This window comes from Pezoporus wallicus, unplaced genomic scaffold, assembly GCF_028554395.1.
Source record: "Pezoporus wallicus isolate ANWC-B61680 ecotype Strahan unplaced genomic scaffold, APGP_CSIRO_Pwel_v1 contig_2871, whole genome shotgun sequence".
Classification (NCBI taxonomy): Eukaryota; Metazoa; Chordata; class Aves; order Psittaciformes; family Psittacidae; genus Pezoporus; species Pezoporus wallicus.
In genome coordinates this window covers 3,005,094-3,018,357 of record NW_026640775.1, presented here as the reverse complement: position 1 = coordinate 3,018,357, position 13,264 = coordinate 3,005,094, and the positions used below count along the sequence as shown (strand labels likewise).

The following is a 13,264-nucleotide window of genomic DNA, read 5'->3' as shown; positions in this document are numbered from 1 at the left end:
ACTTAGGAGAGGTTTAAAAGTACACAGGTTGCTTTTGAAAACTCTTCTTGATGAATTAAGTATAGCATTTGTGCATTGGTAGCAATTTATTTCGAAGAAGTAGAAGTTTATGGAAATTCTTTGTGTGTTTGTCTGGCATTGCAAATAAATGATTTGCAGCAGTTAAGTCACATTTTTGCAACTAAAGCATTATACAGATGAGAGCCCTATCAACAATCTCATCCACTTGATGCTTAGAAGATTCTTTATGCATTTCTAAATCAATTTCATGCATGACCTTTTTTCACTACCAGGGTCAAGGCCTAGCTTCACACTCTTCATAGAGAACACCATAAACGTTTCACTTCCGGGCACACCGGACAGATGAAGCTTAAATCAAAATCTTAACTTTAAACAGTGGGTTGTGATTTGCTCACGTTAAAATGCCACATCCAATGACTCCATCACTTTCAATAGAAATGAGATAGGAGACAGAGTAAACTTACTGGGTCAGCATCAAGAAAGCTTGTTGTATTTGTTGTAGTTGAGCAACGTATTATGAAAACCACAGCAAACTTGTGATGTTATCAGCAGCCCTTTTGTGATTTGTTTTTATTTTGTTCAAAATGGAATCCAAGTACTGAGGTGGGCTGTTTTTTGTCTGCCAGTGTATCAGGAGTTTGATCACCTTCTGGAAGAGCAGTCCCCCATTGAGTCGTACATCGAGTGGCTGGATTCCATGGTGGACAGATGTGTTGTAAAGGTTGGTAAGCAGGAGTAAGGACTGCAGTCATTTATGTGCATTTTGAGCTCTATCCAGGTCATAGATTTTTAGCAAAAACAGAAGTAAAAAAAAAAAAAAGAGCCAGGCATTGGTAACAAGCAGGAGTAAAGCAACAGTGGGTAACATCTCACCAGTTTTCATGGAGAACTGCTCACAGTCATGATTCTGCTTTATTCTGTTTTGTCTATTCTGTCCCAAAAAGAAGATATAATTGTACGACCAGCTATTTTAACTTCTGTCACTAACTATACTTTATATTAGGATGTTCTATGAGAATTTCAACTCTTCATACCAGTTGTTAGAGCTAAGAAGTAACAAACAACCAAACCAAAAAACCTCACTGCCTCTCTCTGTGCAAAAGATACATACAGTAAACAACAGATGCTTCCCCACATTACTTGAAATACTTTGATTGTTTGGGGGAACTTTCCTTCTAGTTGGTGGAATGTAATTTGAAATTCAGACCATAACTGTTAATTTTCATGGAGAACTTGACATGGATTTTGTTAGCTGATGGGATGAACCTAATTCTTTATCTCACATATAATATAGTAAATTATATTTTTTTAGAGTTAATGCCTAATGTGGACTTTCTGGACAGTGTTTTTCATCGTAAAATGAATATGTGAATTCATGAAAAGCATGGAGGGATAAAAAATTTATATTCAGTAGTAAACTTTGGTTGCAGTGTTAATATAAATTTTCATTGTGGATCAAGCATTCTTGTTTCTAAATTGCTTCCTTGACCAGGAAGTAAGAATGAACATGTAAGTAATTAAGATGAAGGTCAGAGCAATGTTTTGGCAGTTCCTTCATCTTTTATAAGGGAGATTCAGTCTTGGTGTTGAATAATACTTACGATTTCTGAAGGCAGTATATGGTTACAAGATGCTTTTCTGTCTAAGGTTGTTTTGTTTTTTTATTTTTAGTGTTTATTTTAATACAAAGATAATGGTAAGTAGTTTTTCTGTATAAAAAAAAAAGATGGATATGTACATCATTCCTCTGCATTAGGTGGTAGAAATAAAAGTTTCTCCTTGACAGATACATCTGTTTCCTTGCAGGTAGCTACCAAAAGACAAGGCTCTTTGAAGAAAGTAGCTCAGCAGTTCCTCCTGATGTGGTCCTGTTTTGGCACTCGCGTGATTCGGGACATGACTTTGCACAGTGCACCCAGCTTTGGTACTTTGATTTTGTTGTAATAGTTGTATGCCGCAGTCAGAAAATCTGCATCCTGGCTTGTAATGTACAGTTTAAGTGAAAGCATAACCAATTTTCACATGTCCAGGGATCTATTAAGAAAAAGAACTCGGCTAGTGACATTTGGAAATAATGCTCAGAGAGGTGTCTGTCTTCAAGATTTAGCCAGGGAGCTGAAACATTCCTTTTGTTTGTTGTAAGCTAGTAGCTGGAGTTATTGGCTACAGGTCAGCTGGAGGAGTTGATTACCAGAGTATTCCCTAACTTATTTCAGTTCAAAGTGAACCCAAACCCAAACCACTTTGACCATGTGTTATGCCTGAAGAGACAACTTTGCCTTGAAGTGGATGAAAAGCTCTTCAGTGAACCACTTTGCCAGCTCTGCTTTTAAAGGACATAGCATTTTAAACTACTATGTGCAAAACAAGTATGTTTCTATACCCTGGACAGATTCTTTTCCATTCTATTAGAATATAGTCAGGGTGAAAAAACAGACTTCTACTTTTTACATTAAAAAGCATGTTACTTTTCTACACAGTTTCAAAAGGGGCTTTGTCTTGAATCCTGGGATACAAACAGTTCAGATTAAATTCATTTAAAGCAGTAATGATTGAAAAGGGATTGCTTGTCATGAGTGTGAGGATTTGCAGTCACTTGGGACCAGATTTTGCATGAGGGATGGTTTCTATAAATGTACATTTGTCCCAATATATTAGTAAAAGATTAATAATGAATGAATTCAGAAAGGCACTCCATTGAACAACTGCAAGGTTTTCTCCCCATTAAGCTTTGATATCCTTTATGATTTTAGAACCATCTAATAGCATAAATTCAGATACCAGCAGAGACAGGCAGAGTATGATCTGTATTTATGTTTTAATCTGAAATTACTTTTGTTGGCTTCCCACTGTAAGAAGTTTTCCAAGCAGGTATTAGTGAGTCACCCTTAGACATCAGGATAGTGAGTGCTCCCAAGATGGTCACAATATCCATCTGCTAACTTGTGCTTTCAGCGCTAATATCCTGGTCACATCTAATTTTCACCTCCTCTAGGGCTCATTTTCTCCCTGAATCCTGCAGCTTTTCTTTTGTTGAGGGCATAAAAGTAGGTGGTAAGGCTTAACAGTATACTTTCCCCCAGTGTCCAAAAAACCCTTTGCATGAGTATTGAGTAAATGATGAAGGTTTTTTTATAGCACTTTGGGCTGCTACACTTTTCTCTGCAGACATAATCACAACCTGTAAAACACAGTGCTACTCAAGAAACGAAAACACATCCTGCATTCGTGCAGTGTTGAGGTAACACCATTACAAGTCATGAAATGCTGACATTAAACTGCCCCTAAGGATACATTATTGCTACTGAATTGCACATTACAACATTATTTTTATTCCCGTTCAGGATATGTTTGTAACCTAATCAAGCATTCTCTGTTTCAGAGCACCAGTCACCAAAACATCTTTAATCAAACAGGGATTCCCCAAATAGCTATTAAACCACCAGTTGTCTGGACGGTCTGCATAGTGATCCTCAGCTGTGATTTCTTACTTACTAATGGAAACATTCATGAACTTGCCACATAGAGAGTAAATGAGAAGATTGAGAATTATTTGTTGGCTTGAGTTTGGAACCCACTACCATATAATATATCAGATCTACAAAAATAACTTACCTATTGCCTCTGTTATAAATTTGACTTGTGAATTTCTCAGTTTTGAGAACTTTAACTGCCTGGGTAAGTATGTAGGATTTATGTGGGGTATTTTTCCTTTTTGGTTCACTGGGTATATCGGTGTGTACAACTGCATGAACCTCTGCCTTATATGGATCCACAAGTTTGAACATGAATTTGATATTTTGATATGTTACCACAGGGAAATTATGTACTGGTCATAGCTGATATACTTTTCATGGGTATGTGGTGTTATAATTAGAACTGGATCAATAATTGATTTTCAACTTGGTAGGAAAAGCAAGAGTTTAAAAAAAAAATTGTGTTCAGTGTGAAGCTGAGTTTGGGATTTTCATCAAATTCAGAAATCTTTATTTTTAAAAAAGTAAAATCAAAGAGAATTCTTGTGCATCTGCCATATTTTGGTGCATAGATGAGAGCTGCCAGCCTCAGCAGTCTTGAAGGAGTGTTGGTCACTGTCAGAACAAGATCTCTAACCAAAAGGCTAAAGGGTTTCTCCTGTGGGAGGGTTTTCTCCTCTTTTCTGTTGAAATTATTTGCCTTTGTACAAACCACGTAACCATTTGTTGAGCTGCAGAGGTCTGCAGCCTGCTAGGTGGGCTTTCCCTGGGAGGCGATGTGACAGCCCTTACTTATACAGGGTGCAGTTTTCCCTGCTCAGGTGTAATGCCAGCAGAAATAGGGAGGAGATCTGAGCCTTAGGTTTTCAAAGGTGAGAGTGATACCAAAACTGTATCCTCATCCTATCAGGCAAAAGCCTGGGCTATCCCTACCTTCTTTCCCCCCAGAAGTTATTTAGCCTCAGACACACATTTATAATTTGTATTAATGATGCTACTCATTCACTGCGAGGACATTTGGCATATTGTTCAGGAATTTTAGTTGTGCAAGTTCTAAAAGGTTAACCCCTGAACATCAACAGGTCTGAGCTAGATGGCAGAAACTCTTCTGTGCTTAATATAACATAGTTCCTTCTAGCTTTTCAGCTAGAAGTGAGCATTTAAGTGAACTCTATGAAGAGAAAGACTTGTTTCACTATTCTGAATATTTACGTCTATGTATCTTTGTTGTTAACTTAGATAAAAAGTTTTGCATTTTTACTGCATTGGAGACTGTTTCAGTGAACTCAGTTTTAATGACTTTTTTTCCACTTCAGGCAATATAGAGACTCAGATGCTCACAGTGTAGTTTTGGGTTGGTGGTTTTTTTAGGTAAAATAATGTGTTAAATGATGGATTCTTTATTATATATAGGACAGTATGTTTTTACATTTGAAATATATGACATAGAAATCTGAGTGGAGGAAGGTGAAATATCTGGCACAGGGTGACTGGCATAGGGATTTGACCCTGCAAAGCTTTTAAGCATGGTGGTATAGGCAGGTTGAAACAATCTCTGGCAGAAAAAGAAGTTCCTCACTCTCCTGCTTGCCCTCCCTTTTTCTCTCTGCCTTCCTGCCTCCCTCCCTCCTTCCTGTCTGCATATCAAAGGCACAGTTGGTGGCAGTGTTTGGGTAATGCATCCAGTGTATAAAGTAACTAATTAGTAATAGAAGCCCCATGATTTTCTCCAGATCTGGAAACCTCACTGTTGTTTTGCTACTTACGTGCAATTGCTGTATCTGTTAATAGCTGCTGATACTTACTGTACATTATCTGGGTAATTATTGCCATGATTTCTCTTAACTCATGAAAATTAGAGTTAAATGCTGTTTATTACTGTAGCTACAGTATCTTGAATGACTTCTTACCTTTTTCTTAAGAAGTGTATGGTTGCCTATCACAGCTGGATCCATTTCAGGACTGAAAGACATACTTGAAAGGACCAGTTGCATGTGAAAAACAGTAGCTTGCAAACACAGAGTAAATTCTTGTGCATCCTGCTGAATAGGTATTCACTGTGTAGCTGAAATGCTTCCCCTGATATTGATTTCACTCTATAGCTTACATTTCATTCCACTCACTTAAAAATGTAAAAATATTGTATTCAGTCAGTACCAACAACTTGTTTGCGCAGCGTCCTTCACACAAATTCTGGGCTCAAAAACTCTATGCAGTGTTAAAAAATCCACAGAGGGAGAAATAATAGAAGAGGAAGAGAGAAATTCAAAAGAGTGACAGGGGCACTGGAGTGTTTTTAAATGCTGCATTCAGTATTGCCAACTCCGAGTCTTCAAAATAAAGTATTAGACCCCCCCCAAAGCAAAAAGACATTTTTTAAACCAGAAAATCTTGGTTTCTTGTCATTTGCTTGTTAGCATCGCAGTGCTCAGGCTTCACACTTCCAAATATTTTTATGAAACTACAAGCAACTTTCCTTAATTTGTGTTTTTTTTTTAATTAAAGCTGAGAAAGGAGTTTGATCAGAAACAGAAATACCCTGAGTTTTATACCACCACTTCAAGTTTGCTAGCATTTAGGCCTGTTTTTCTTACCTTGCAAATAACTTATCAATAGTAACTTCACTAAAGTCAATAGAAACTTCCCACTGAAAAACTGTAGTCAGAAGAAGAGTGAGCAATTTACGGAGATTCTTGATAATAGAAGTTTCCACTGGGGAAATCCGAAGTCAGTAACAAGGTGATCAGCCAGGTCTATTGTATTATATATGTCTATTATACTGCTAAAATAAATCAGATTTTATTTAACAAGACACTGAGTCCAAAAGATCCCTAAAAACAAATTCTGTGCAGTAGTTGAGTGAAGATTTCCACTATTTACCCTTGAAAGGCGAGGGAAACTTTTACCAGTTTGATTTGAATTGACATGTGAAACAAATGAAAAACTGAATGCTTCAGGTTCACCAACAACTAAAGATTTCTTCCCCATAGCAAAGGTGTTGCAATTACCTATGTCCTTTCTCTGTGCTGCCTTGCCCAAGACACAAAGGCACATGCACATGTTAACTTCCCAGTGTGTCTGCTCAGCCCGTATCAGTGATGATAGAAGCCATGCAGGCGTGGACTGAGAGAATAAAACACAAAGACCATCCAGGTCACAAAGAAAAAGAATGTGTTCACAGTCTCTTTGAAAGCTGAACTGCCAGCTAGAATTGTATAAGGATATAGGCTCTTTCAAACCACTTCTTCTGCACTTCAACAGTATGTTTGAGTGCAGAAGTTGGAGTAGGGGTGGTTACACTTCCTTGAGATAAAAATTTAGTATCCCAAGATAAACCTAACTTTCCTGTGAAGGAACCGATCATCATGAAATTTATTTGAATCTGAAACTTGTTGTACCATTTTCTCATGGAAGAATTTTTCGTCAAACGGTAGTAATGGAGTTTTAAAAGGAACACATCTGGATTTTTTTGGGGTCTGGCTGTAGTTAATCTCTGTTTCCCTCTCAGGTGATGATCTTTCTATGATTTAAGCTAACTGCTGGACTGCCTATTATTTTAACCTGACTGCATTTGCTCTTGCCAGAATTATTTAGTGACTTACATGAACATGTTTTAGATATTCCATGGAAGTCTACATAAACATAGGAGCTTTAAAATAAAAGAATAAATTGTATGATCAAATGCTGTCTGGAGCTATTATGGATACCGTGTGTCATGGAGTCTATTGTATAAACTGACCAAATTCCGTCTTGGTACTAGTCAGTCTTCCTCTGCAGATGAATGTTATTCCTTTCAGGAGGACATTACACAATGACTTGGCTCTGATGCCTTGCTCCTCTATTTTTCCCCTGAAATGCATCTATGGTCTCTTCTTACATATCTATTTTTGTGGCCATGTGTGCTTCAGGGCAAACATTTCTTCACCATCCCTGACATGTATCCTTCTTTATAAATTATAGGAAGCAACTCACTTCCTTTCTGCAAAATGAAGCCAGCCATGCATTTTTAGTCATTTAAAATCTTATATCTATTCCCCACATCCTCCTGGTAATCTTCTCCGTACCAGTTTAAACTTGTACTAATTTCTGTTGAACATGGGTGACTGAAGTTACATGCAATATTCTAAGTGAGGTTTTACCAGTGCCTTGTGCAATAGTATTAATACTTCTGTTTCTACAACGGAAGTATATAAATCAGAGGATGATATAAATCTCTAAGGGCAGAAATTCTTACAGTGAACTATTAGACTTCATTTCCCTTATTCTAGTCTACAGCATCACCCAGTCCTTCTTCCTAACAACATTAGCAAGTTCTGCATCTTTACTTAAATCTTACTTGAGGATTTGTAGCAGATAGCTATCCTTTTACTATTAATTTTCAAAGTGTTTTTTGACTCCATCTCCCACATTTTCTTTTGTCCTTACTTTACCTTTAAGTCCTTTTGTCCTTAATTTTTCACATTCCTGTCATGGCAGTTAAGAAATAATATCAAGGACATCTTCACAAGTAAGCACAGAAACAGGCCAAATTTTATGACGATGATATGATTCAAACAGGAAAAGATGGTGTAGTAGTAGAAGTCTTTATCAGAAATCTTTCCCTTTAAAACATCCAGAATTGCTGCTAATGCCTCTAGTTTTGTCAGTTAATGGATGTCTTAGTCCAATGCACTGGAGACATGCTATCAGGAAATCTGGAAGGGTGTTTCTACCTTCTTATTGATTGGTTTCTAATTTCTTTGTCCAGTGACACAGATAGTTCAGAAAATTCATGCCAGGACATGTTGCTAAGGCAGCCAATTTAGGATTCTGCTTCGGTCAGAATCTTATATCTGGTCCTTTAGATAAAAAGAAACAATTCCACTGTAGTGTAATTGTCTAAAATTTTAGTGCTGATGTAGGAAAAGAAAACTCCACAAAGTCCCATTTCTCAGCTAGACAGCCTTCTTGAACTCTGAACAGCAATAATCGGTCATATAAGCCTGTAGAAATCCAGGAGTGAAGAGAGTTTGATGGACCCTAGGTTTACTTTTATCCTCTTTTACCTTGAGTAAGAGAGATACTTCAGTAGCAGTAGTATATGGGGACAGTCCTACTCTACTGTTTGTGTTGAATACTGTAATCATCGGTTTAATGAGTGTATTGAGACAGTCAATGGCTTTTTTGTTTGTTCGCTTTATTACCAGGGTCTTTTCACCTTATTCACTTGATGTTCGATGACTACGTATTGTACCTGCTAGAATCACTCCATTGTCAGGAGAGAGCTAATGAGCTAATGAGGGCAATGAAAGGAGAAGGAAGCACAGGTGAGTTTTTTCTTCTATTCATCTTTTGCTGAATTCCAGTGGATTCACTATTTTCTGTTAGGACATTTCTTTAACCTCATTTAACCCAGTGAGGCTTATCTAGGAGCAACAGTTTTGCAGTTCCAGTGTGATTTGGAATACATCATTAGTGAGGGCGGCATGCCTGGTTAATACATTCTGAAAGAGGTCTGCTTGCTTCATGATGTAACTCCTGATGTTTGAAACCTGTCATGGTTTAAGCCCAGCCGGTAGCTCAGAACTACGCAGCCACTCTCTCACTCCCCTGCTTCTTCCCCTCCACCCCACTCCTGGAGGGATAGAGAGGAGAATCAAAAGAATGTAACTCCCACGGGCTGAGATAAGAACAGTCCAGTAACTAAGTTATAACACAAATCACTGCTGCTACCACCAATAATAATAATGATAAGGGAAATAACAAGGGAAGAGAATACAACTGCTTAGCACCCGCCAACTGATACCCAGGCCGCCCGAGCAGTGATCTAGCACTTCCGGGTAACTGCCCTCAGTTCTACATCCTGGGCATGACGTGCTGCGGTATGAAATACCTCTTTGGTCAGTTTGGGTCAGGTTTCCTGCCTCTGCTTCCTCCCAGCTTCCCCTCCTCCCTGGCAGAGCATGAGGCTCAAAAAGTCCTTGGTCAGACTAAACATTACTGAGCAACAACTAAAAACATCATTGTTATCAGCGCTGTTCCCAGGCTGAAAGTCAAAAACACAGCACTGCACCAGCTACTGAGAAGGAGAAAAATGACTGTGACTCCTGAACCCAGGACAAAAACCCATTCCTAAACACATACTTGGTGTTTCAGTAAGAGATTTTTGTACTGAACCTTTTACCTTAGTTAATCTGTTTAAGCCACCATTGTTTTTCAGTGGACCCAGTCTTGGTTCTTGTTTTTTTCTCACTCTCCTGCTCTGGTTTAACACTAAATAAATTCACTGATACCAGTGAATTTGTACCAGTCTAAGTAAGAGGGAGAGATAGAAGAAGTGAGCAAAGTCAAAATCCAAAGTTATTGTTTCTAGTAGATTTACGTTTCGAGTGCCTGTACAGAAGCAGATTCTGAGTTCTGCTCCACTCTACACTGTCTTGCCAGAAAGAAGCAAACAGAGATTGTCTTTAGTCCTTCTGCTGAGGCCAACCACCTTATAATTAGGGGTCCTCAGTGGTCTTCCTTCCTTGCATCTCCCATTACTTTTGGCAAGTTAAACCCATCTGTCACCTTTGGAAAGTTCCATTCTCCATTTTAGCTGTGGCTTAATTTGTCATCTTGTAGATTTATGAGAAGAAGAACATTTTGGTGATTAAGGTAATATCTCTTATGTGTTGAAAGACCTGGATTTAATTCATTGCCCTGCCATAGCCTCTTGCTTTTTGACAAACAAGTTGCTTATCTTCATATACTTTCCACATATCTTTAGCAGCTAGAACTATCCAGAGGGCCGTCATCTTTAGTCAGTGAGGAAAGGTCATGACCAAAAGCCAGTGGAATCCCCTGAAGATTTATATTTCTTTCCAATGTCTCTCGAAGGAGTAAGAGTGCCTGACTCAGACTGGACTCTTAATTTTAGGTATCTAATAGTATGTCGGGAATATAAGTTTTAAGCTGTCTGTGAACAGGTTTCCTATCTATACAATAGGAAAAGTAGCACTTTCCTTTAAGAAGCCTTACAAAGGTACATGGTAAGGCTGTAATGCTGAATGTTATAGAAGAATTTCTTTCAAAGATTTGTGATTCTTGTGATGCACTTCCTGAAATACAGCCTACAGAACTTAACTGCTTGTGATAATTTTTCTTGTAGTTTCTCAGTGTTCCTTGACTCTACCTTTAACTGTGTTTTATGATTTTTCTCTCATTCTGCAGCAGAAATACGAGATGAAATTATTCTGAGTGAACCAGCTCCTCCAACTCCCTCCCCAGTGCCATTCTCCCCAGCTAAATCAGCCACCACAGTGGAAGTGCCCTCTGCCCCTTCACTCGTCAGCAATCAGTCCCCAGAGTACAGTGGCATAGCAGCTACAACAGGTAGGTAGGTTTATGGCAGCTGGATCTGGTTGAACATGGTTTTTGCACTTGGTTACCTGAAATTGAGCCTGAGAACATGATGTGCTTGCTTTCAAGAGATGAGTAGCCTTCTCAAACAGAAATCTGTTTAAAGTATCAGTTATGACTTCACTGTATCCAAACATGATGTGCAGTCTAACAGGGAAAAGATCGGATGTTTGGACGTTTTACATACTTCAAGGAAACATGCCAGATATTTTAAGGTTCAGTGAGGTTTTCAAAATCCTAATCCACCTGTGGTTCAGGAATTCCTAGTAGGTAAAATGGGAATTGGATATCTTTCCATATATTTGAGGTTTAAATTTGTCTAAATAGATGTGCAAGTTTCCCTTGGGAATGTTTTACACATCATTGGTAACTTCATCTTTCATGCAGTAGGAACTGCATGTCTGAAGTCTGTTTTCAGTTGCATACTTTATATAGCAATTTATGAAGTAGCTGTGTTCTGGTGCAGAGACTGGTTCAGAGACTGTTTAACTCACAGGTTAAAAAAACTGTGCTTAAAGGTACTTGTGGGCATGACAGAAAACAGTAAGCAAAAAAAAAACCCAGTAACTGGCTTCTTGTTTGGTCTGTATAAACAGGCAACTACCATCTGTACTCTAATGTGAAACTTACTAATTACCTTTTGGATATGGGCAGGACATTCTGTCTGTATGATCAAAAGACAGTGTTTTCCTAACTTGTTGAAAAGAAAGCAGAAATGTGAATGACTTTCAGGCAGTGAAATTCCTGCTTTGCTTCTCAGTGAAAAGAGTGTATGATCAGAATGTGGAAACTATCACTTTTGTTGCATACTAGAAAAGCTATAAAACCTTCTTGAAAGAATGTCAGAAAGTGATGATTTACCACACTGGGGAATCTGGCAATGGCTAAATCTTTCTGACAAATGTTCTTCCTGTTTCAAAGGCGCCACAGGGGAGCACAATGTATAGTTGTGGTGGGAAGAGATTTAAGAACATTCATCCCTTCATCAAAGCTTAAGGTTTTATCACTGTTGGAGAAAATACAATATTTAGGAGGGAAATAGGATGCTATTATCCCCAGATCAGTTAGAGGCACATGATTCCTAGATACTGCAGGTGACCACACTGCTTTAGATCAAGCAATGATGGAGGTGGTGTATATGTTTGAGCCTTGTTGAAACACTGATTTTGTGAGTAACTTGACCCAACAGGATTGTTGTGATTTTATAAACCAGAACTCTCTATGATGCAGAACTGTACTCAAAAGTAAAAGACACAGTAGGGAACTGTACTCTCCAGTGGCATTGGCAGGAATGGAGAATTGAAGGACTTGTGCTTAAGCTGCAGAGACTGTAACTCCGTGTGACTATCATAACTATTAACCAAAAGCTTATTCCATACAGTAGCCTTTGTCAGCTATATCTGACCTTCCACCTTCAGCTTACTTGACGTGCAGATCTGGGCAGACCTGGGAACTGCATGGATCTTACGTAACCCTCCTGAGTCCCACCAGTAATGCAAGGGAATGGACTCACACAGTCATTGCAAATTAAATTTGATGATGAGTTTTTTGTTTTCATGTTATTATTTTATTATAGTCTATTTTATTCTTTCCCTCTATTTTTTTATGTCTCAGTAAGGCCCAAGTCTGCTAGTATGAAGCTTCAAGCCAGAAACAGGATCCTTTGGGAACAGTGGTTGAAGGACCTACTCCCACAGTACAGGCAGTAGAACTTGACGTAGTTGTTCCCATAACAGAAGTTCTTAGGCAAGAAATCTATTTCTGATTATTTTGGCTCTCTGTTTTTTCCAGCTTTTCATTTTTAGGTTGTTTTAAAAACTTTTGTTTCACTGAATTGGATTTTATTCTTACGGTCTGGTATAGTCTCACTTTTGTGAATGGGAAAATGATTTTTGCCTTGCAATTAGCCAAATTTGTCAATGCAAGTAGTGGTCAAGATTAAAGATAAGTATATGGCTATTTTGTGGTCTTAATTTGGGCAATTAGTTGTACCTCCATTTTCCATAGTCATCATGTAGATGAACTGATCAACTTTTTAGTTTGCTAATCATTAACAACTGTGTTTGAGCTATAGGAAATCATTATCCTTTAAAATGGGAGTGCTGAAGATGTATTACATCAAACTATTCCACATACAGATTTGTGGCATTAAGATATAGAATATTTTGGAAGACAAACCTCTGTTGTGGAGAGATACATTTAAAGTAAACTCTTGATTTTCTTACGTGTCTTTTACAAGGTAAATGTAAAAGACTGCAAATGTTTTACAGATCGTGAGAACTAGTGCCATTGCTTACCACTACCTCTCAATTCCCTAATTTAAGGCATCATTAACTCTTTCTTGCTTGTGGCATTAGCAATAAAAGTTAACTATTAAACTTGCATTT

General features: G+C 38.1%; 1 protein-coding gene across 2 annotated transcripts in view; it reads left to right on the top strand.

Moving 5' to 3' along the window:
- The window catches only part of RFX4 (regulatory factor X4), a 93,308-nt gene that overhangs the window by 60,775 nt on the left and 19,269 nt on the right, over positions 1-13,264 (top strand). The window contains exons 12-15 of one of the 2 annotated variants that reach the window (XM_057420593.1): positions 648-742; positions 1,828-1,945; positions 8,684-8,803; positions 10,692-10,850. In XM_057420593.1, coding sequence (XP_057276576.1) covers positions 648-742; positions 1,828-1,945; positions 8,684-8,803; positions 10,692-10,850 — 492 coding nt within the window. Of the gene's footprint in view, positions 1-647; positions 743-1,827; positions 1,946-8,683; positions 8,804-10,688; positions 10,851-13,264 lie in introns of both variants that reach the window. The other variant, XM_057420592.1, reaches the window with a different exon arrangement.